The 22996-nt window shown below is 44.0% G+C and overlaps 3 protein-coding genes and 1 long non-coding RNA gene across 7 annotated transcripts in view; 1 reads left to right on the forward strand and 3 right to left on the reverse strand.

The window, feature by feature from the left end:
- Nucleotides 1-297: 297 nt before the first annotated feature.
- Nucleotides 298-8299, reverse strand: ing3 (inhibitor of growth family, member 3). The gene is made up of 12 exons (XM_046379105.1): nucleotides 8139-8299; nucleotides 7925-7996; nucleotides 6171-6271; nucleotides 5880-5945; nucleotides 4756-4852; nucleotides 4552-4623; nucleotides 4091-4207; nucleotides 3836-3999; nucleotides 3129-3319; nucleotides 2289-2481; nucleotides 2020-2058; nucleotides 298-1682 (listed from the first exon to the last, which is right to left on the reverse strand). Exons 1-12 carry the CDS (start codon nucleotides 8164-8166, stop codon nucleotides 1566-1568), a joined length of 1257 nt encoding a protein of 418 aa, XP_046235061.1. The 5' UTR covers nucleotides 8167-8299; the 3' UTR covers nucleotides 298-1565.
- A 107-nt stretch (nucleotides 8300-8406) lies between these two features.
- On the forward strand, nucleotides 8407-16076 carry tspan12 (tetraspanin 12). Of its 3 annotated transcripts, none has more exons than XM_046379106.1 (8): nucleotides 8407-8745; nucleotides 9044-10463; nucleotides 11040-11122; nucleotides 11536-11671; nucleotides 12822-12887; nucleotides 13965-14072; nucleotides 14183-14326; nucleotides 14716-16076. In XM_046379106.1, exons 2-8 carry the CDS (start codon nucleotides 10398-10400, stop codon nucleotides 15028-15030), a joined length of 918 nt encoding a protein of 305 aa, XP_046235062.1. In that variant the 5' UTR covers nucleotides 8407-8745; nucleotides 9044-10397; the 3' UTR covers nucleotides 15031-16076. The 3 variants fall into 3 exon arrangements, with proteins under 3 accessions (XP_046235062.1, XP_046235064.1, XP_046235063.1); XM_046379108.1 differs by lacking the exon at nucleotides 8407-8745 and having other exon boundaries at nucleotides 8802-9903; nucleotides 10304-10463; XM_046379107.1 differs by lacking the exon at nucleotides 8407-8745 and having other exon boundaries at nucleotides 8802-9137; nucleotides 9496-10463.
- On the reverse strand, nucleotides 11486-14310 carry LOC124053696. The gene is made up of 3 exons (XR_006842207.1): nucleotides 14173-14310; nucleotides 13739-13848; nucleotides 11486-12220 (listed from the first exon to the last, which is right to left on the reverse strand). It is a non-coding gene; the product is annotated as an uncharacterized LOC124053696 (long non-coding RNA).
- A 1580-nt stretch (nucleotides 16077-17656) lies between the features above and the next one.
- LOC124053739 (potassium voltage-gated channel subfamily D member 2-like) overlaps nucleotides 17657-22996 on the reverse strand; it is a 43836-nt gene continuing 38496 nt past the window's right edge. For both annotated transcript variants that reach the window (XM_046379191.1, XM_046379190.1), the window contains one exon: nucleotides 17657-22458. In XM_046379191.1, the coding sequence (XP_046235147.1) occupies nucleotides 22281-22458 (178 nt within the window). In that variant the 3' untranslated portion in view covers nucleotides 17657-22280. The remainder of the gene's footprint in view (nucleotides 22459-22996) is intronic.

A 22996-nucleotide genomic window follows, 5' to 3' on the forward strand; every position in this document is an offset into this window, starting at 1 on the left:
TGAATACACGTTTAATCCATTCAGACCTTTAATTAAATCATTTGTGCTCCTAAGTTATAAAAGCCAGACGACTCAGCTGGACCGAGCGACAGAAAGATAAACGTTCACAAGCTCGACTTCATCCTCAACAGATTCTCAGTACACAGCTGGTTCAGACATTATACTGATCCACTTGCACTATTGACCTGATGTGAGATCCTGTAGAGAGGTCTCACTCTGCTGAGCAGTGGTGTGACAGAGCTGAGCCCCTTCAGCTCAGACCCTGATAAACATGAATAAAAGTCCAAATACAACTCATAGAAAAACATCTCCATCATTTTATTGGACTTCTTCCGCTTCAACATCCTCACAAACAAACACACACAACGTCAGCGCATTATGACTGGACACACACACAGTCTGGTTCCAGATGACCTGGTTCTGACTGCTGGTTGGGTTTCAGGACGTCAGAGGAGGCACATCAGCTCCACCTGGTTTATTTTCATCTCATCAGGTTCAGTGTGGAGCGAGTCAGTCAGGCTTCTGTAGTTGTAGTCAAACAGCTCGTCCCGTTTGTAGCTTTTTAAATTCAATGACAACAGAGGGAGGAGGAGCAGGGCCACGTGGGAAACCAGAACGCAGCTCAGAGACTGAAGTCAGGATTAGGAGTCAGAGGTCGCAGTTTTTGTTACTGTCACATTTTAGACGGAGTTTCAGCATAAAGGCCATGATTTGGTTATGAGGACAATGAGAAAGGAAAAGTCTTCCTAAAAACTTCATCACAGGAGAAAATGAATTGTGAAAATCTCAAAAGTTCAATTTTTATGGAAAAAGACAAAGATTTTGATCAGAAGACGAGAACAAACCTGTGGAACTGTTAAAGATTGACAAAAGAAGTCAGATTAAAGTCTGAATTCTGTTCACCACGACAGTAAAGTCAGGATTCTGACGTTAAACCAGACTTCAATCCCACAGCCTGACCTCCGGCTGTCCAGCTGAGCTCGGTGTGAGGTCCACCTCGCTCAGCTGGACGGACGAGCTCAGCCAATTTACGTTCACATTAGAACATTTAGCCACAAGCTCTGAGATGATTTGTGGTCCGATTCTTCTTCTTCCTGTGAGCATCTTCCCAGTGAATTGGAGTGAAACATCAGCTGTCCACTGTACGATGGCTGCAGGTCACCTGTTTTTCCTTTCACAGTCCACATCAGAATCAGGTGAGTCATTTTGCTGCTCCTTCTTGACTCTGAGTTTTGCGTTTTAAAAGCGCCCGTGTGTTCACCTCAGCGTTAACTTCCAGACATCTGACTGTAATCACACGCCGTCAGGACTATCAGTCAGAATCTGACGGTGTTAAAGACCGAGGAGGTTTAAGAGCAAACGCTCAGTTTAGAGAGTCCACACTTTGGAGGATGATGAAATGATCTGAGCTACAACATCTGTTTTCTATGATTTGACTTCCTGTCCGTTTAACGTTTGCTCTGTTGGCACAAAGTATCCAGAAGCCTCGGCAGGCTGCTGACCTCAGACCTCAGCCAGCTGCGTTTCAGATAAGAATCCAACATGGTGGACAGAAGGCGTAGAGTCTATTTGTGGCGGCTGCCTCTCCTCTTCATGGCGGCTGTGCACTGGGGACAATACCACTTCCCTTTGGGAGCCTCTGTCAGACCGACGCAGCCGTAGTGGAACCACTCGATGGGACACTGAACACAACACACGGTCCTTAATATCACAACACCAGCAGCACGCTCAGCGGTGAGTTCTTACTGATATTGTCATCAATTAACTGTCAGCCTACACACAACTAATCAATCAGGAAATGAACAACATGAATGTCTAAATATTCAACTCAACACACAAACACCTGACAACAGAATCATTAAACAGTTAACCAGAGAAAATAACTGACACACTGGTTGATACTGACTGCTGACGGAAGTTAACCCTGACAAACAGAAATCATCTGAGACAGCAGCAACATCAGGTGTTTTTCCTGAATAAAAGACCACAACGTCACATGACTAGGAAACAAATACTTACATCTGTATTATCACAGCCGACCATTTCTCCATAAGAAACCTGGAAAATATCCCAGAACACAATTGGATGAGTTTGGGTTAAACTGTTAAAACATGAGTTAAGACTGTTATTAACACAGACGGTGAGTAAACACGACTCTTTATGTTCTATCAGATGAAGGCTGATCTCTCATCAGTGACAGCAGCTCAGCCACAACACACAGCTGTAACACAGCTGACGTCAGCACAGCCAACGGGAGGGCAGGTGAGCTGAATCCGCCTTCTCCGTACCTGGTTGCAGATGCAGTATCGGGGCTCGTTGGGGTCGTAGGTCCAGTCCACTTGACTGTTGACCTCGGACTCTGGCAGCACTGAGGCTTGCTGGGAAAGCTCCTGAGCCAGCGCTGATGACGAGGAGCACGATGACAGAGAGGAAGAGGAGGATGACGAAGATGACTGGTGGTTGGAAGACTTGATGCTGCTCCTGGAAAAGAAGAGGACGAGATGGTAAGGAGTGGCTGTCCCTTCAAACATTTAAAATGTCCTTTTCTTTTTGTCAAGGCTCTCTGAATGAATGAAAGGAACGTGGGATCCCAGCAGCATTTTACATCGCAACAACACACTGCAGAGTGTTGCTTCATTTAAGCACAACCTTATACTGTAAACATTTTTACAGAACAAGACAAGTACTTTTATCACAGGCGTGTATTTGTAGATAGATGTATGGATACACGTGTCTGATGACATACATTAGCCTTCAATCAACAGGGATCCTCCGGTCTGTCACTTCAGTTCAATTCAGCTTATTTATGTGGCACCAATTCACAACAAAATTTATCTCACGACATTTTCCAATCAGAGCGGGTCGAGACCAAACTCTTCCATTACATTTTGTAATACAGAGAACCCAACACTTTCCCTTGAGCAAGCACTTGCTGACAGTGCAGAGGAAACACTGACTTTTAGAAGGCAGAAACCTCGGAGCAGACCCCGGCTCAATGTGGGCGGCCATCTGCCTTGACCGCTTAGGGCTCAGTTGCGATTCAGCGGCCTGACACTCACAGCCTTGAGGCTCACTGTTATGTTATTTTCAACACTGAGGCTGTGTCGACATGTGAATGTGTATCTCACTTGGACTTGCGTCCCCTGGAGTCAGAGGTGGTGGTGGGGGTGAGGGTCTGGGTGAGGGTGGAGGCCAGAGCAGAGGAGGAGTATCCCGTGTTGTCCCGGGACAGAGCGAACTCTCTGCCCAGCTGGAAGTCGTTGTTCTTGATGGCCTCGTAGCTCGCTTTCAGACTGGATGTCCTCCTGCCCTCCTTCATCTGAAGACAGGATCAAAAACAGTCCCAAACTTTGACTGAGTTCTGACTGCTGTCAGGACTGTCAGCATCTGTATGTGAACCTCTGCTGGCAGCACATCTTGGTAAAATACAGCAGCAAACATTTTCTACTGAACATGTCAGTGTCACAGTAACTGGTCTGCTTTGACATACCATTTAGCACGTTAGCATGCAATCCTACACCACAGTATGTGTCATTTTACGCCATATCAATTTTTTTTGTATAATCAATAGATACATTTTTTTACTTTAGTAAATATGTAGGAATGCCTGAAACAGCTCATGTTAACATCCAGTTTTGTCAGTTCAGAACAGGTGCAGTCAGTGATTTTGGGTAAGGACAGCCACGGTTCGACATGGCGTTGGTGGCTTGTTGGGACTGGAGTGTCAGACAGACAGGTGCTGCCCCCCAGAGTCATGCTCTTCTGTGAGCGGATGAAGCTGAACCCTGGATATAAAAAAGCGTGTTGGCGAGTTGGGGTGTTTTTGTGGTCTGACCTGTGCGGTGGCCTGCACAGCCTGAGCAGCAGCCATGGTGATGGCCCCGGCTCCAGCCCCGGGCCCCGCAGGCAGAGAGCTCAGGTTGTAGGACGTCAGAGGCTGAGAGGAGTTTACACTGTACACGTTGTTGGTGGACGAAGATGTGCTGTTGGTACGGCAGCCTGCAGAGGACACAACTCAAAGTTAACAGATGCACTGAAGTGAACACAAACACACAGAGGACTGCAGATGTACAGGTGAGCGTGTGGTCACCTGGTGTGTTCTCCTTGGAGGCGTCTGAGGTGAGTGTGGAGAGCAGGGCTTCGGACTTGAACTTCTTCTCTGGCACATGTTCTGTAGTGTGGTGTGTCGGAGCCGTGTACTTCCTCTCTAGTCACCACACCAAGATATAACACACTCAAAAACACACATCATCTCCTCAATGTCCTTTTTTCTCTAACTGCTCTTAATCAAGTTGTAAATGGCAACTTTGTAAACAAATAAACCGAACAAGCTGAGTAGTCCGTCCAGAGTATCTGCTGATCAGATGCCATAAACTGATCCTGATCACTTTAATGCGGTTCTGCAGTGGAAATAAGACCTGAATGCAGTAACTGTAACTTTTATATTGTAATGAAACTGTATTCAGTGTGGCTGCACATGGCTAATGCCTGATAAGCTTCAAGAAGACTACAGCAGGTCCAAGAGCGACTGACAGACCAGTCAGTACTTACTCTCAGTGGTGGTGTGAGAGTGGACGTGATGATTGTTAACTGGCTGAGACGGACTGTCCATCTCTAAAGATCCTGAGGAGGAGGGGAACAGGACGACAACAGGAAGTTAAATGCACTCCGCCTCCTCAAATGAAAGAAGTGCTCATTCAGACAAGATAAAATAAGAAAACACAACTAGAACATTAAAAACCAGTTGTGACTTACGTCTCTCCAGGATCTCAGTGATGCCAGCGTTGTCGGCCTCCAGCTCCATCTTAAACTTGGCCAGTTCCTGGTCAAGTTTACGCAGGTGACGGTCCACCTGGAGAACAGAGCAGTCAAAGAAAGATAGTCAGAAATCAGGCCTGGATGACCATCTTTTAAAAGGTTCATTCTGTGAGTGCAACAAATAAATTCTTCATTCAAATTAAACCGGCTATCTCTTGGTTCTATTCACAACACAACTGTGAGTGTTTCCTGTCGATCCAGACTGCTGACATCATTAGATGTGGTCATGAGGGAGGTATTAGGTTTTTGACTGCCATCTAAAGGACGTTGAATTGAACAACATATTCCAGTCAGAGGCTTCGTTCACTCACAATAGATAGATCATAATAGAATAGATCAAATAGATCAACTGTTTATCTACTGAGCAGCTTCTCTCCCTGAGACCCACCTCATCTATCTATTAGACTAAACAGAAAACATGCACACCCACACAGCATAAAATACAAACAGCTGTGGCCCAGAGGTTGGAGAAGCGGCTCGTGATTGGAAGGTCGCTGGTTCGATCCCCCCACCGGACAGGCAGGAAAAATTTAAGTGTGGTGGAGTGATTAATGCAATAAATGACCCCCCCCCCCCGTTAGCCGGCTGATGTGCCCTTGAGCAAGGCACTTAACCCCCCAATATGCTCCCCGGACACTTGATGCTGCCCACTGCTCCTGTGTGTGTTTCACTGCATGTAATTTGCCGGGTGTTGCATGTGTGTGTTCAGCTAAGGATGGGTCAAATGCAGAAGACGAATTCAGTGTGTGTATGTAAAAATATATATACTGTCAATAAAGTGATTCTTCTTCTTCTTCAAACACACAAAAATATAAACCTGTGTAGTTCTTTGTGTATAACATAGTTATAGCCATAGTGTGTGTGTGTGTGTGTGTGTGTGTATGTATTTACATCAGGTGACCTTTCTGTGTTAAAAGTCTTTCTGTAGTGTTACTGAACACTCCTAACACTGATGTTTGAACCGAACTGGTGGTGGCACATTTATTTCACTGCTGATTTTATTTACAACACATTACTGTGTATGGCCACAGTGGAGGCACACTTTAGTCAGCTTTACTCACCAGATCATAAATCTGATTGGCCAGCTGGACTTTCTCATCAGCATCTTCCAAAGCTTTGTAATAGTCCTGAAACACAGTGAACACAAAAGGTTAACACCTATCTGTTAAGGGACATAATAAAATCATCACAGTCAGAATGACTGGAACTTCTGTACAAAACAAAACCCACTAACTACCAACGCAGATGACTGTTTTACTTTTACTGTGTAACGAATCGTTTGTGGAGCTCCAATTAAAAATAACCAATGATGACCTTCACACATATCAGACGGATAAATTGTGGCATCAAACCTTTTTAATGACCTCCATCTGTTCTTCCCTCCACTCTGGTTTGTTCTTCTTTGCATTGACGAAGAACTCGATCACCTTCTGCTCCAGCTGGTCAGTGGCGTCTGGACAGGACAAAGAGTCGCAGCGTTGTTCAACAACATAATGGAAAACCAACAAACGATGCAGATTTATATGCAGTTAATTGTTTCTATCAGAGCATCATGTCCTTGTTGGTCAATTACAGATTCAGTTCACATTTATCTCTTAACCACGTGACAGTGATGAGAATTACTGCACAACAACAGATAATAAATGCAACAGTAAACTGAAAATATCAAAGAGACGTCACTTCTGACAAAGAGCTGAAATTGAGAGCGAATAAACGTCAGTGAAAAAGTTCAGAGAAAATGGTAAAAGTATGAATGTAGAATCAACGTGAGTTGTGTGGTGAATTCACACCAGACAGGAGCTGCTGCTGCTGAGTAAAACAACTCAAACCCTTCAGTGTTCCAATCACATCACAGACATTTCAGCTGCACTTTGCTGTGTAGTTAAAACATCTGCAATCCAATGAAACCACTGGAGCTTAATATAAAATATACTTAACGATCCAAACTCCCTTTAGGCAGGAGGTTATGGTCCATTCGGAACAAAACCTCACGCCACAAGGACAGCTTCTTCCCCTGTGCTGTTGGACTGTTGAACACCAACTTACTAACATGCTGCTCTGCACTTTAGTTACCTCAGTACAGTCACTGATCTATGCTCATGTCATGATCCACCTTCTGACCATTTGCACTGTTTACCTCACCTACTTGCACTACACTTTCACCCTGTATTACCTCACTTTTGTACCACCTCCAGAACCATATTTATTTTACTTATCGTATTTTATTTTGTTTTACCTTATTCTATTTTATTTTATTCTACCATTATATGTTACTCGTTCTTATGTTCTATGTACGCACCAATCACCAAGACAAATTCCTAGTAATGTGAAACCTCTTCACTTACATGGCAAAATGTAAAATATGATTCTGATTCTGAAAAGTATAAGAACTCATTATACAGAATACTGCTGGCTGTGCAGTTTGGGAGTTTGTCCCCAAGATCAATGACATTTTATCTTAAGCAATAGTAAGAAATCATAAATTATGTGTTGATTATATTTTGTATAACCAATCTGAAATGCAATACAGTACAAAGTACAATATTTGCCTCTGTAATGCAGTGGATTAGAAGAAATGAAAATATTTAAGTCCGTACACTTGGTTCCTTTCTTCCATAGCCATGTGTACTGTTTGTAGTGAACTGAACATCCCACCTACTTCAGCGTTAAAATGAAAGATCTCTAAGAATATTACACTGTCTAAATTCAGACAGTGAATGAATAAAACGTTTTTATTGTCAATTATTCTGGGAATTACTTTCTTAATAACCTTAACCTTCATGTCCGTTTTAGGTATATAATTCCCACTGACTTGCTTGCTTGTCCAGGATATTAAAGTTCAAATTAAATACCATTAAAAACAGTAAGAATTACTGAAGCTGCCACATCACGTAAGTAACTCATGACTTCTGTTCTTGCAGACACGCTGTTAGCCGGCTCCGCTAACTTCCCGCTAATTACGGAGTCTTATGCTAGATAAGGTTGCTGAGATGCGTTGAATAAACGTTGCGAAGCAGTTCACTGTGTGGTAAAGCGTGTGTCGACGCGTATACTCCGTGTGGTGGCACTGGTGTAACCTGCCGTTAATCGGCGGTGCAGTACGTACTCTGAACCTGCAGGTCCATCTCTCTCATTTCCGTAAACCTGTCGCGGAGATCCATGGGTAGCTGCTCGATCACTGCCAGAAGAAGAAAAAGCGGTTACGCTGTTAGCACGACTAGGCTAACGGCAGCAGAAACACAGGCCGGAAAACAGCACACATTCAATGGACAATATGCGCCAATAGACCCCCTAATACTTTGTTATGGTCCGATACTTACTTTCGAGATAATCCTCCAAGTATAGCATCGTGGTGAATTTGTCAGTTTTAGCGTTTTATGAAACAATATTCTCCTTTCAATATGGCGCCGCCAGCCGCTGTCTCGCTCAGAAAAAATTGAGGTCAGAGAATGTGACGCATCTGACTCCCTGTGTTCTGATTGGTTTAAACCTACGTGGGCGTTGATTTGCGTTCTGTGAACAGATGCCTTATGGGAGATTTAGTTCAATACATGATTAGATCGTTTCTCTTGTAGATATATATTCTATATCATCCACCACATTAGTTAACTGGAAGTTTTTGTACGAATTTCCATTTTTTATGTGAGAATATTACATTAGTTACCAAAATATATTAGGGATATTTGATATAATCTGCATTCCTCATGTGTAGCGAAATAGACGCTCGTAAGTGTATGCTATGTCTAATGCTAATGATTAGAAAAAGAACTGTACTGCCAAAATGTAATACCAGTGATAAGCACTTTCCTGTCATTGAACCGTTTGTTACACACAAAAAAGGATTAAATGCCATAAATACATTTGAGACTTCTGCAGTGACAATAACATTTGAGCGACTGATACCCTGCAGCACAACTGGAGTGACAAGTAAATAAATCCGTTGAAATTATTGAACAATATAATTAAATGCTAATGATTGGAAACAGCTTGGACTGGATTGATGATGACAGTTTATTCATGAAACTTTAGTGGAGCTGTATAAACGATGCTTGTTTCTACTTTATTTTGTGTTTTCATCACATATAATGTGTGTATACTGCAGTTAGTTTGTACAGTAATGTTGGTTTTGGAGATGAAATTGTTTCATTTGATGTTATGTTTTTGTGTATGTCCTGGGTTCTTTTAAAGTCTACTTCCTGTTTATTAAGCACATGATTTCTTGCAGCCCTGTCCACAGAACCTGTCCATCAGGAGTTCTCCTGGACTCCCCAGCAGCATCTCAGACTGCCCAGTCGGACACTCTGTGGTCTGCCTGTCAGGTAACCCTGGAGACGGTGCATGTGTAGACCTCGGTGGCTTGCAGACTCTCCCACGGGAGCAGTGGTTGGGTGAGGATGGTTAGCTGTTTAGGATCACTTCCATTTCCTCCGGCCTTTTTCTGAGGCTGCTGTCGGATCTTCTGGACCATCCTCCCTCTTAGAACAGAAGGGAAATGACAAACCAACGTTTTCTGACTTCTATCTGCTGATGAGTAACCTACATGTAACTTAGTGTAACAAAGTACTGCCCGTCTAAGAAATTCTTTATTAATCTATTTGGTGGAAGTGACATTTTTCCACACCATTGTTATGTTACAGAGAGAGAGAGAGATCTTTATATTTGAATTTGTGTTTCCAGACTCCCTCTGTGAGTTAACTCGCTGCCAGCAGAGGCCTCCATGTGTCCGTGTGCTTTCCTCTCTGCAGCTTCATCCTCTTCGACACAACAACCCTGTCAGCCTGTTGGCCTGCTGACCCCGCGGCTCTGCGGACACATTCCTTTGTCCTCCCCCAGGACTCACTGACTGCTGGAGGGAGGGAGGGAGGGGGGAGGGAGACTGCTGCTGCTGCTGCACGCATTTAATTAGTGAGGAGGAAGAAGAAGAAGCGGCAGGACGGGACAGAGAACCGCCCCGTCCAGGCTGCTCGGGGCTCCGGCTTCAGCTGCAGACAGCAGTGCGGACTTCAGCTCGACACTTTGGAGTTTGAATGCAGCGGAGACTTTGACGCTTGTTGAAGAGGATTTAAAGCAGACTGCTGGATGTTTGTAAGCTTTGTTTGGTTTTAAATTCGTATTTTCAGCTTTTGGTTTGAAGATTTTGGCTCACATATCAATTGTAAACGTCCGAATCCGTGTAAATGTGGTTTCGAGCTGATCAGGGCTGTGCGTATTTTCGGTGCTGTCCCGCTCAGTGAGTGATGACTGATTTAGAAATGTCAGCCTGCGCGCAGCTCCGCAAACTGCATCATCCCGGCGGGGCTGAAGGAAAGTAAGAAAACACCTGTTGTGAAAGTTTCCTGGAGCTCCTCACGGACAAACCCGAGCTGCTAAAACAAGACGGCGGACGGAGCCGAGAGGAGACGCGCAGAGGACGGAATGCGGTTTTTACGCGCGGAACAGACGCAGTTTCTGCTCCCGCCAGTCTAATGAGTGATAATCTCCACAGACGTCTCTCCGGCCTCCGTGTTGTGTGTTTGCACTGAGCATGTTGCCATGGTGCCCCGGACTCAGATGAGCAGGACGGCGGAGCTGCGGTCGGGATGGCTCGGGAGGACGCGGTGAGGTGTCTGCGCTGCCTGCTGTTTGCGCTCAACCTGCTGTTCTGGGTGAGCTGTCTGATCGCTGATCGATCGTGACAGGAACTGGCAAAATGAATGTAGTATAAGTCTGAGGCCATGAGTGTAGTTCGCATGTGGAAGGAAAGACGCTTTAGGTAACTCATGTGAAAAACATTAACAGCATCACATGTCACGCTCACACGCATGCTCACATGTTAGATGAAAAACAGTGATCCAAACAAAAACACGTGCTTTTCTCATGGTCACCATCTACCTGTGAAAAGATTTCACACGTGAAATGTGAAGTGTGTCACGTGTCTGTTGACCGAGCGTACAAACACATCACACATATGAGATATTACACATGTCAAATATTAAAGCAACTGTTTGACATAAATGTCACATGTTGTAAATGAGCGGGATTGTTGTACGTGTGAAAATTTCACACGTGACAGGATTTCATGTAAAAACCAGCTGACATAAAGTAACGCCGTTAATATGTGCAGTGAAAGTAGGCCACCGTCCGTCTGTCCGTCTGTCTGTCACAGCATGTTTCACATTCTGAGATGTTATTTGTGGGCAGCAGAAACTGATCCATGTGTGTTTATGTGTGTGTGCGTCCAGCTGATGTCAGCATGTGTGCTGGGAGTGGCAGCGTGGATCCGGGACCCCCTGAACACCGTCCTGACCTTGACAGCCCACACCAGGTGAGTCTAACCCAGCCAGACAGACAGACAGAGCTCAGGTAAAACAGTCAGACCAGAGGACCTAGTGGACAAGGAGTCTCAATGTCTCAGTCTGCCTCGCATGAACCAGATGGTCTGACGAAAGCATCTGAGTCCCCGATGTCTCTGCAATGTCTCTGTGTCTCAGAGTTGCTGTAGTCTCAGTGCTAATGTCTCCTGGAGACAGTCATAGAGACACTTCAGCTGTTCACATGAAAAGTGACTTCATTTGCAAAGTAACTGAAGTTGTCAGATACTCGTAGTGAAGTAAAAATATTTCCTCTACATGTAGTAGAGTACAAAGATGACCAGAGCAGACTGGACTTTGTGTGTGTGTGTGGACGCGTGTGTGTGTGGATGTGTGTGTGTGTGTGGACGCATGTGTGTGCATGCAGGTTGGAGGAAGCAGCCATCCTCACGTATTCTCCAGCTGTTCATCCCGTCATCATCGCTGTGTGCTGCTTCCTCGTCATCGTGGCCATGGTGGGATACTGCGGCACGCTCAGGTGCAACCTGCTGCTGCTGTCCTGGGTAGGTCTTCACCGTGAGCTCAGTGTGAACACAAAGTGTGCCAGATCAGGTGGATTTACCAGCTTGAACCTGACTGTAGTGTTTGATTGACATTGTGTCCAACACGAGGTGGGCGAAGACGAGTAATCTGACTACTTTTTACTGCAGTGCAGGTAAACTTGCTCTGTGGTTACTGATGTAACCTGGGTTCTTGTGTCACACTGGAGTGAAGAAGTTCAGCAGAGTGACACAGTCTGGTCTGTGGTCCAGATCATCCATCTCTTGTCATCTGAGTGGGCGGAGCCAGCTATCAGGTGTCTTTATTGTCCTCAGAGGAGATAAGATTGTCCCTTCAGTCTGTCTCTGAAAGACGAGATGCTGGGACACAGAGAGCGGCTTCAGTCTGCTGAATGGACTCCCAAAGGAGATGATGGGAGGCCAGCAGAGACAGGAAGTGCACTCACATCACAGACAGCCTTAATCCTGTTCACGCACGTGAAGCTGTCTTGACGTCAGTTCAGTTGTCTCAGCAAAGTCCAGCAATTCCAAGGCTCCAGCCCCTCCGCGACCCTGACGGATAAGCGGTATAGAAAATTAATGGTTGGATGGACGATCATAATAATTGTAATAATAACAATGTAGAAATATAACTAAATGTATTAGCAGTCAGTGTCAAGCAGGACCGCAGCAGGAGGTCCAACCACGATCCATGAGAACCTGAGAGACCAGAAAGCACAAGGACTCTAGGGAAGAAGCTGAGTTAGTGATATGCATTAATGGGACATAAATGTGTACAGAAGGAGAGTTAGAGAGAAGCTCAGTGCATCATGGGAGTTCAGTCCAAGCCTATAGCAGCATAACTAGGGGCCGGCCTAAACCAGCTCTAACTATAAGCTTTATCAAAGAGGAAAGTTTTTAGTCTACTCTTAAATGTAGAGAGGGTGTCCGCCTCCTGCTACTAAGTAAGAATTAATGAACACCCTGCATCCAATCAGAATCCAGTATTCACCCAGACCATAGTAAAGTGTGTTAAGGTGTGTGTGTTGGATGCTGAAGACAAAAGTTCCTCCTAAAACTGACCAAACAGTCAGCAGAAGGAGGTGTGTGTGTGTGTGTGTGTGTGTGTGTGTGTGGCAGTCAGCTTCACTCTGTGTGTGTTTGTGTGTTTCAGTATTTCTGCAGTCTGTTGGTCATCTTCTGCGTGGAGCTGGCGAGCGCCGTCTGGACTTACGATGAGGTGACAAAACTTCATTCCGCTCACAAGATGATTTATAGTTTACATTTTTACTCTGGGGTATCGTTGTTGTTGTTGCTGTTGTTGTTGTTGTGGTGAAACCACAGTGTCATGTGTTTTTCTTGAAAAATATACGACTCATGTTTTCATTTCTATCTCACACGTCTCATCTCAGATACTCTGCTGTAGTATTTGTACTTTGAAAAAGTAAACTGTGGATATTTAGTGAAGCTTTGCTCCACCTGTGGACGTCTCCAACCAGCCAATCAGAGAGGAGGTAGTGTGCAGCTGCTGACAGGAAGTCAAGTTCAGTTCTAAGAATAACCCGCAATGTGAGACCAGCAGCTCGCTGCTGCTCTCAGATCAGATCCTGTTTCACACAACAAACACCCTGTTTACAGCTACACACAGATACACACTGATACACATGAATACACACTGATACACACAGATACACACTGATACACATTAATACACACTGATACACACAGATACACACAGATACACACTGATACACATTGATACACACAGATACACACTAATACACACTGATACACACACCTACACACAGATACACATTGATACACATTGATACACATTGATACACACTGATACACACAGATACACATTGATACACATTGATACACACTGATACACACAGATACACACAGATACACACACCTACACACTGATACACACTGATACACACTGATACACACATACTCTGAGAGAAGAAGAGGAGCAGAAGGAGTAGAAGAAGACACGGATGGAGAAGAAGAAGTCAGTGTGAGGTCAAACGGTTGATCAGGGCAGCTGTGTGTGTTTTCACCTGCAGGCTGACATCACATGCTCACCTGTGCTTCATCGCTGCCCACCTGCAGGGGGTTGTAGCTGTTGTAATGGCTTCTTATCAGGGAGCTGACACACCTGGCTGACAGGAAGATAATCTCAGCTGAGGGGTAGCCTGGAGGGGGTGGTGACACACAGGTGACATCAGCTGATGACCTCAGGTAAAGGTCATCAGCTAAACCTGCACTCATCTGTAACACAGCAGTTTAAACTGTGTGTGTGTGTGTTCAGCCCTCAGTGCAGCGCTCTGATATGATCAGCCTGAAGTCCCGGATGCCAAACTACGGCCTGCAGCGTTACCAGTGGCTCACACACACCTGGAACAGCTTTCAGACAGAGGTCAGAGGTCTCTCACACACACACACACACACACACACACACACACACACACGTGCACTGTGGTCATGTGACCTGCGTGCTGACAGGTGTACGTGTTTACCTGTGGACAGTTTAAATGCTGCGGCGTGATCTACTTCACTGATTGGCTGGAGATGACAGAGATGGAGTGGCCACCTGACTCCTGCTGCTCCAGTCCGTATCCGGGATGTGCTCGCAACGCCCACCAGCACGACCTCAGTGAACTCCACCAAGAGGTGAGACGCCGCCGCCTCTCATTGGACAAGAAACGTCAGAGTTTGTCCAGTCATGGATGTTCTTCTCTGACGGCAGCTTCATAGTTTAGTCATTTGATACAAAAACATGAATCTTACTGCTTACTGCTGGACTGGAGCTTTAAACTGGACTCAGACGGGTTTGGTATGATAGCGGGAACTGCAGGCTCACTGTGGCGTTGGAGGAAGGTGCTGGTGTCTGATGGTTAAAGCTGTTAGGATACACAACATTTCCTCCAGATGTTTCACAATAAAACACCAGCAGACTGAAGGCTTTTAATGTGAAACATCAGTACAGGAAGTACAGAGTGACAAAGGAAAAGTCAAAAAGTGTTTGTTTCCTTCTTCTTTTATGTATGTTTGTGTTTTAGGGCTGCGGTCCAAAGATCTACAGTTTTATCCGAGGGACGAAGCAGCTGCAGGCGTTGCGTTTCCTGGGCGTGTCCATTGGCGTGGCTCAGATCCTGGCCATGGCGCTCACCCTCACGCTGCTCTGGGCCCTTTATTTCAGCCGAAAGTCTCCAGAGCTGAACTCCACAACACCACCGCTGCCGCCAGAAGACTTCGCTCCCCTCGCAGCCGAAGCTCCACAGTCAGGCTGCAATCGCAACGTTAAAGGCTGTGCTGCTTTGACCGCCGCCGCCAAACCCAGTGAGATCCAGTTTGAGATGGAGCGTCTGTCGTAGCAGAGGAGAGAAAGACTCTCATTTTAGTTTCGACATTTCTGTCAGTGACAGCAACAGTTTACTCCACGAGATCGGCGGACACGTGACGTGACGGGTTCTGTCGGATTGGTCGGGTCTTCCAGGGATCCATAGAAAGGTTTTATTATTTAAATGTATTTTTTTTAAAGACATCATTGGTTGATTTTAAATTGATTCACTCACTTTGCAAAGATAATTAATTGCTAAAGCTGACTGTCAAGGTGAAGAAGATTAATGCACTTTGTAACCGCCAACTCTCAGCCAACTGAAAGACGACAGACAGAAGACATTTCAGATCCAGAACAAGAAGTCCATACAGAGTGAACCGAATTAGTTGCTAGCAACTCCTGTTAAACGCTCCCGTTAACCGCCGCTGTTAGCAGTGAAGCCACAGATGTGCAGAAAAACTATCAAAGGTTTACTTTGATACTGACGAAAAGTTCAAACATGAAAATGATTTCTAAGTAGACATGTAGATGTTCATTCTGGATGGACATCAGAGATGATGTCAGGAAATGATGTCACACTGAAGGACACCAGCATGTGTTTCCCTTCTGCTCTGACAGAAATGTTGGGCACAGCAGATCTGAAGAAATCTCATCAGGTCCTCTGAGATGGCGGGTTTTAAAGAAACCCAAAGGATTCTGGTACTTTGTTGGCCCTTGGTGGTTTTTCACTGGATGAAAACATGAACTGAAGCACTAATGGAAAACCACTGTGGGAGAAAACAGGAACTTTCTTCTCCTCTGAATTCTCACAACTGCAGAGACATTAAAACATGTTGACTATATAAAAACCAGTTGGGAAGTTATCCACTGGAAGATGATGTTTATGTGCATGGTGTTGAATATTTAATAACATGTCTCACAGTTATTGTCTTACTCACAACTGTGGACATTTGAATTAGTCACCAAACTGTGCAGATGGGGGGGCGGGGTAACTGCTGTGGATGACTTGAAGACGCAGATCTCATTTTGGTGACAAATAAAACAGTCTGTAATGAATGTGGAGCTTTAAGACCTCTCAAACTGTGTCTGTCCATCTGTCCTCATGTCCAACAATTCAGACGTGCTCCATTTCACGCAGCTCAGCATGCATCACGGAGACTGTGATTTCCTCACGTTTCACTGATCAAACCAAACCAGACAGCACAATGACTGAGGCCTGTGGGACACATTTATCTGAAGTCTGCCACCATTAAACCTGCTTCATGCTTTGAAACGAGACCAGCTGTTAGTGGTCAGACTGATCTCAGACTGGGTGACCACAGTGGATGTGTCCAGGTGTGTCCAGGTGTGATCACTGGAGTTGAGCTCATATCAGCTGCGTTATGCTCACAGACTGATCTCCTGAAACGTTTTCCAAGACCTTTTAACCATTATTCTGGACCTGACAGTCGGTAGAAAGCAGGTTTTTAGGGCTTCAGCTGGATGCTGTGCTGTGCAGTGAATACAGTATGTGTGAGTATCTGTGAGTATTAGTACGTGTGAGTATCTGTGAGTATGAGTGAGAGCCTGCAGCTGCAGAGGAGGTTGCTGGCTGCTGCTGGTATTCGGCCAAACTGCTGAGATCATGAAAACAGTGAAACACCAAACTTCTCACCTAAAATACATTCCTTCAGTCGTACTGCAGCTGCTAGAGAAAGGGGAGAACACACACACACACACACACACACACACACAGTGTCAGCTGTTCAGTGTGAAAAGCTCTTCACATCCAGTATGTATGAAATTCTAGCTGTACGGCCACAGTGCAGTGTATTAATAGTTCGTTTACTGTGCATGAGATGTGGCTGCTGAGACGATGGCTGCCATGCTGATATTCAGGATTGTATCATATCTTTTTGTTTGGTATCTCATTATAACCTGTAACATCATATCTCATCAGGTGTATCACATCATATCTTATCTTAATACGATCAGGATCACTCACCACTGTGTCAGAAAGAAAGCTGCACTGCTGTTTGTCGCTTTAGAGTCACAAAATGGAGACAGACAGGACACCTAAAAAAGGAAAAGAAGAAGGCAGACTAAAGGCAGCTGGGAGTCCAAAATGAAGAATAATCCAAATGACACAGAGAGCAGAGTATGTATGGAGGAGTGAACAGGTAACAGGTGAAACTCATCAGGTGAGGTGTCACAAAAGGAAGGAAGACCGACAGACAGACAGAAAAAAGAAAAGTCAAACAAGACACAAGGGGAGAAAAACTACAAAATAAAACAGGAAACGAACTACATTGAAACATCCATGACATTAGTGTTTTAGCTGTTGGCTGGACCACTTAGCATCCTCCTTTCTGAACATCAAAATAAATAACTGTACAAGACAGAAGGCAAAACATACTGAGTACAAGAGCTGCCATCTTGTTCTCATGATGTCACCTGGAGCCAGAGCGTATGCTTTAGTGATCAAGAGTCGTGGTATTGAGTTCCCGTCCACACATGCCCGAGCCAATCAGGAGCAGCGCTCAGCTGTCAATCATGATGTTTCAGCCCCTTTTAATAACATCAAATAACTAATTGAATCCAAACTGATCAGAAAAATGAACACGTGGGGTTCAGGACTTTACATGAAACCAAACAAATAAGAGGAGACTCACCATGTGTTAATAGGACAACATTTTATTCTGTTTACTCAGACATTGCAACCATGGAAGCTTCTCTTTTTAAATATTATCCTCAGTAATTCATATTTCATCAAGATTATACAAGCTGTAATAAATCAAAAGTGATTTTTTTTTATTATCATCATCGTCCTCAGAATTTCTTCGGTTCACATTGAGTAGACCGATGACTTCCCGTCTCCAACGTGACGACTGGTCCATGCATGTTGTCCAACGCATGCATGTAGTATAGTGGCAACACTTTAGAAAATTACCTTATGGAAACTGAACGGAGGACACTACAACTTCAATGGAAATTATGAAAAATACGACGATTTACTACAACAGAAATGATTACGGCACTAGCAACAACAACAACAACAATAATAATAATGATAGTAAGAACAACAACAGCAACAATAATAATCCAAGAATGTGATCCTCAAAAATATGTTTCTATATTTTTCTCTTCTTCAGTCTGTCACATTATAGTCAAGCAGTGACAGATGACCGGGGACTTCGTTTAGGGGCTGCTAACAGGGTTTCATTTGCATGTTCACTCTGACATGTAGGGCAGCTTTTTAAAAAATAAACAGTGAATCAAAACCTATCTGCTTTGAAAACATTCAGGGTTAAATTCCAGCACTATGAGATATCAGGCGCTAAAACCTTTTTGAATATGTTTGCATCAGCATTGAATTGATTTCAGCTGTCCAGCAATGTTTCAGGGAAAAGAGCAAAAATCCAGCAAAACCAGATCACATGAACACATTTGCTGCACTCTTTTCTCCCAAGAGACTTTAATCCAACTGTGGGCCGCGAACCTCCATGAGCCGAATCCAGAAAACAAATCCAGAAAATCCACCCGGTGAATGAGTGGACGGAGTCACAGTGTGTCGTTTAAGAGAAGAACAGGTGCATTCATATCAGTTCATCTCTGTTCACTAGTGGGGAAACGGTCAATTGAGACGGGAGTCTGACCAGTTCGGACAACCGTTTAGTGTTTCCCAACAAAACAAATCTCACGACACTTTTCAAATGGTCTGTCAGTAACTATATTTCAGTGTAAACAATGCTAACTGCAAACTGAAATATAATCACTGGACAATGTCATGTTGAGTGTAACTCAGACAACTAAAAATCTTTCAGTACAGGTCGGCTTTAACCTGGATGTGCCTTTTGACTGAAAGCATGGGGAAACAGTTGGCCTCACTGTGTGCAAATCTTAGACTTAATGCAAAGAAACACCTACAAGGTTCACAACATACGTGTCATTGGTTTAACCTGCGCACGAAAAGAAGAGCTAAAGGCTAATCACGTCCCGTCTCCAGCTCCGGACAGACACAATATTGATATTTGTTGAGCATCAGTAAGGTCAAATTTAGTGTAGCTCACAATTGCAGAGAGCACCTACATTACTGTGTTAAAGGCATGCCATGGCGGGCACTGGCCTCCATCTCTGTATTTTATTTTCCTTTTATTTTGTTGCGCTGGGGACATTTGTGAGCGGCGCACAGGGTGAGAGGACGGGAGCACATTGACCAGGTCACATCCATGTCTCCGTCTCTGTGAGAGCTGCAGGTCTGTGCGTCTGTTTGCCCGAGGACGGCGCTGAGCTCTGCACAGACAAACATTCACACAAAATACAGAAATGCTGCACCTCCATGCAGGCGTGTGGGCGTTTTTACTTGTGCTTCAGAACATGACTACTGTGAAACAGTCAGAAAATAATGTTTTCATGTTTGCTCATTCACTGCCCAGTGAACTGACTGCTGAGCCTGTGAGGCGGGACAGCTTTCAGTGATGTGTTTTCAAACAGCAATCAACAAATCCTGCACAGCATACCTTTAAATCAACTTTTCATTACTGTAAGCATTACATTTATCAGCAGTATAATAAATTTTACTTCTGGTCATAATGACAAACTGCTGGTGAATCACGTATCAGATATAATCTGCATTAATCCTGTTGCAAATCTCGGTCTTTAGCTAATACTATGTTAGCTAACATTAGCTAATGCTTTAAATCCAGACTGACAGAAGAAGGTGCCACTCAGCTCTGAATACACAAAGATCCTGATTAAAATGCTGATGTAATGAGCTTCATCATTTACCATCAGCTTTATCTGTCACTCAGTACAGTCAGTGCTCGATTGCTATCTAGCTACAACATACAGGGCAGGAAAATGACGTGCACAGGCAGCTAACGTTACAATATATGTAAACAGAATTTACCCAACAACAGAGTTTTTTTGAAGGGCAGAAAGTCTCAGTTGTCACTAAATTTTAAAATACTAATACAACACAGGATGTCCTTTATCTAACAGTTAGTAGTTTGGTACAGCTTATGAAAAGTCGCTGACACTGTCGCTGTCACACTGGAGGGAGGCTGACCTCTTATGTTTTAAGCGGGAGTTACTGTTGCATCTAGCAGCTCTAACAGATTTTCATATCTAACTTGTGACAACAGCTGTCAGTACAGTATAGTGTCAGTAATGTAAAATTTCCTGAAACATCCTCTAATCTCCCTGAAATCAGCTGTTACAACAGAGTAAAACCTTCCCGATGCTGTGCTTCAACCCTGCTCAAAGAACATTAGGATAAAAACATTAGGCAACATGTGTGTTAAATAAATCTGCCCGCAAGACAACAAAGATAAAAGCCCCAGTGCTGAGAAAAAAACATTTCTTTTTTATCACAAATTGACATCAACACTTGTCATGAGGGTTCATGTGTTCATGTTTCTGTACAGCAGAGAGGAAGGCAGTCAGCTCTGACACAAAGATCAGGTAAAAAAACTAATAAATATACAGATTCAGAACCAGAGCACCACCTGCTCATACGGATCAGAACTGATGGAATAGCAGCACACGTTCAGTCAGGTGTGCATGCAGAGGAACGTCCCGACACAGGTGGAAACACACCGGTCCATGCACTCAAACAGACAGTGAACATGCTCAAAGGTTCTCTTCATCCTCTCCTTCTAATTCAGAGCTGCAGGTACAAAACAAAACCTCTGTTAAATCAGCTAAATTAAGGAAAAGCACTGCATTTGAAAACACTTTCTTTACGTATCCTGATCCTGATCAGAAGACTACACCGTAGTTGCCCTGTTTGTGACCTCAACACCCCTGATGTTACGCTGTGGTTTGGTCATTTTAGAAACGACTGAGGTCAAATAAAAATAAGTAAGCAAAGAGAAGAATAAATACAAATCTGAATACATAAATAAAGCATAAATAAAAAATAAGTAAAGAAATAAATAATGGTAATAATAAAATGATAATGAAACAAAATGAAATAAAGTCAAATAAAAATGAAATAAAATTCCTCAGTGATATTCTGGTCATGTAACTCATTTCAGTTCCCCAGACGTGAAAATTCATAAAGGGCTGAATGTTGGAAATACAAACTCAGCAAAGAGAAGGAACACTCAATACTTTTAACATTTAGAGCGGAGAAAACGCCCTGTAAATCTTCTGAAACAAAAACAATGTAATTTATGTATAAAGAAGACTACAGTCAGTAAACGTGTTGCAGACTCTGGGCTATTCGACCCCTGGTCATCATTTTCTTTTGTTGTTTACTCATCAGGTACATCAGGTTCATGATTTCTTCCGATTGACTGAAGGTTCACGTGAAAAAGACGTCCAGAACTGCGATAAAATTTCTGACAGTTCAGAGCTAAGACAACCAGAGACAGACAAGAAGATGACTAACTGCTATCTAAGTGACGCAACCTCAAAACTATCTCATGTTACATGTTTTATCTTGTTCATTTGACACAAATGGAAATAGAAGATGAGAATTTTTAGTTTTGGGAAGACACTGGAAGACTGTTAGTTCAACTCCTTTAAAGCTTTCCAACATCTCAGTGTTGGTGCAACATCAACGTATTCCATTCTCGCTATGGCTTAACAGAGCTTGTTTATCATTACAGATAATTGTCTTTAATTCTGCCACCTTGTAAAGTTGGAGACAAAGCCGTGAATCAAGTTAACCTTAAGGTCCAGCTAGTTCAGAGTCAGCGGACCTGTTAGGCAACAAGATGCAGCTTGTAAGTCAGACAGACTTGAAATGGTCGGGAGGTTGATCGAGCTATGCTAGCAGTTTACCCCTCTTCCATTCTTTGTGCTAAGCTAGACTGATGACACCTGAAATTGATATCTATGATCTAACCCTGGTAGGATGGTGCTTCCAAAATAGCAGACATTTCCTTTAAACTGCTGTCAGAATTAGGAAAAGTCAGCTTTTATTCTGTTTTTAGACATAAAATTCAAAAGACACACAAGACTGGAAAAATAGCGGTGGTTCTCTCAGGCAGAGATCAGCCATCAGCCAAAGTGCTACCATTTTCTCTTCTCTGCCGGAGTAAAAATCCTCCCTCCAAGACAAAAGAAAAACTGTTGCAATCCAAGGAGGCTTTAGCTGAGCTTTAGTGCATACAGAATGATGTTTTCCTCCTCAAGAGGTTTGAACTGTTCAAGCTAACCGGTCACTTCCATCCTGGACCCGTGATCCAAACCCCTGCCTTCTGAGTCTGTTGTGGTGCGGGGCTGTCAACCCCAACCCCTAATCCCTGACCCCCCTGCTGTCCTCCTGCTGGGTGGGTTGAAGGGGGATGTTGTTATCTAGAGTGCAGACACCCGGACAATGCTGGTCTGGGAGTAGTTGGTGGAGCTGGCTGAGTCGTCACCTTCGGGCGTGGTGCCAGGCGGTGTTGGCATGCTGATGACAGCGCCAGAGATGTAAGGCTGGTCAGAGTTCAGAGGAACCGTCTCCTCAAATTTGGCGTTCAGGCTCAAACGACTAGAGAGACGGGACAAAGGAGTGCATAACACATCGAGAAACTAAATTTACAAAGCCTGATGAACTTAAAGTGAACGAGGACATGAGAACAGTTTAGTACATAACTGTCCATTATTGAAGACGAGCCACTGAAGATCACATACTGTTGTCTGCTATTTTTGGCGTGAATAGCACCAACAAGGGAGCATCTTTTTAGTGGTGCTCATATCTCAATATGGGTTCAAAAGGATAAGATACAGAGGAGTCCATGTTTGTAGGGGTGAAAGTTCACTGCTCAGCAGCTACACCTCATTTTCACTGGGAATATTTACACAGAACCAATTAAAACAATTATCTTATGATGACGAGAGGGAGAGGAGCAGCACTTCAGCAGTGATGTTACTGATTGACTGACTGACTGAGTCAGATAGAAACCGGAGGAGGCTTTCATAGACATGAGTTGGTTTCTCAGCTGTCCACGTTTAGGAGAAAGTTCCCAGAGCTCCCAGACCTCCCACAGCCTCCCACAGCTGGACATATTCTGGATTCCTGCTTACTG

The sequence above is a fragment of the Scatophagus argus genome, chromosome 22 (genome assembly GCF_020382885.2).
Source record: "Scatophagus argus isolate fScaArg1 chromosome 22, fScaArg1.pri, whole genome shotgun sequence".
In the NCBI taxonomy this organism is placed as follows: Eukaryota; Metazoa; Chordata; class Actinopteri; family Scatophagidae; genus Scatophagus; species Scatophagus argus.

Excerpts from the sequence above, each read along its gene's own strand:
- tspan12 (XM_046379106.1), top strand. The coding sequence starts at position 10,398 with ATGGCTCGGGAGGACGCGGTGAGGTGTCTGCGCTGCCTGCTGTTTGCG. Across the intron at positions 11,123-11,535 it reads ACCTTGACAGCCCACACCAG|GTTGGAGGAAGCAGCCATCC; the intron begins GTGAGTCTAACC and ends GTGTGCATGCAG. Across the intron at positions 14,327-14,715 it reads TCAGTGAACTCCACCAAGAG|GGCTGCGGTCCAAAGATCTA; the intron begins GTGAGACGCCGC and ends TTTGTGTTTTAG.
- ing3 (XM_046379105.1), bottom strand. The coding sequence starts at position 8,166 with ATGCTATACTTGGAGGATTATCTCGAAA. Across the intron at positions 4,624-4,755 it reads CACTGAGATCCTGGAGAGAC|GATCTTTAGAGATGGACAGT; the intron begins GTAAGTCACAAC and ends CCTCCTCCTCAG. Across the intron at positions 1,683-2,019 it reads TCGGCTGTGATAATACAGAT|TGTCCCATCGAGTGGTTCCA; the intron begins GTAAGTATTTGT and ends TGTTGTGTTCAG.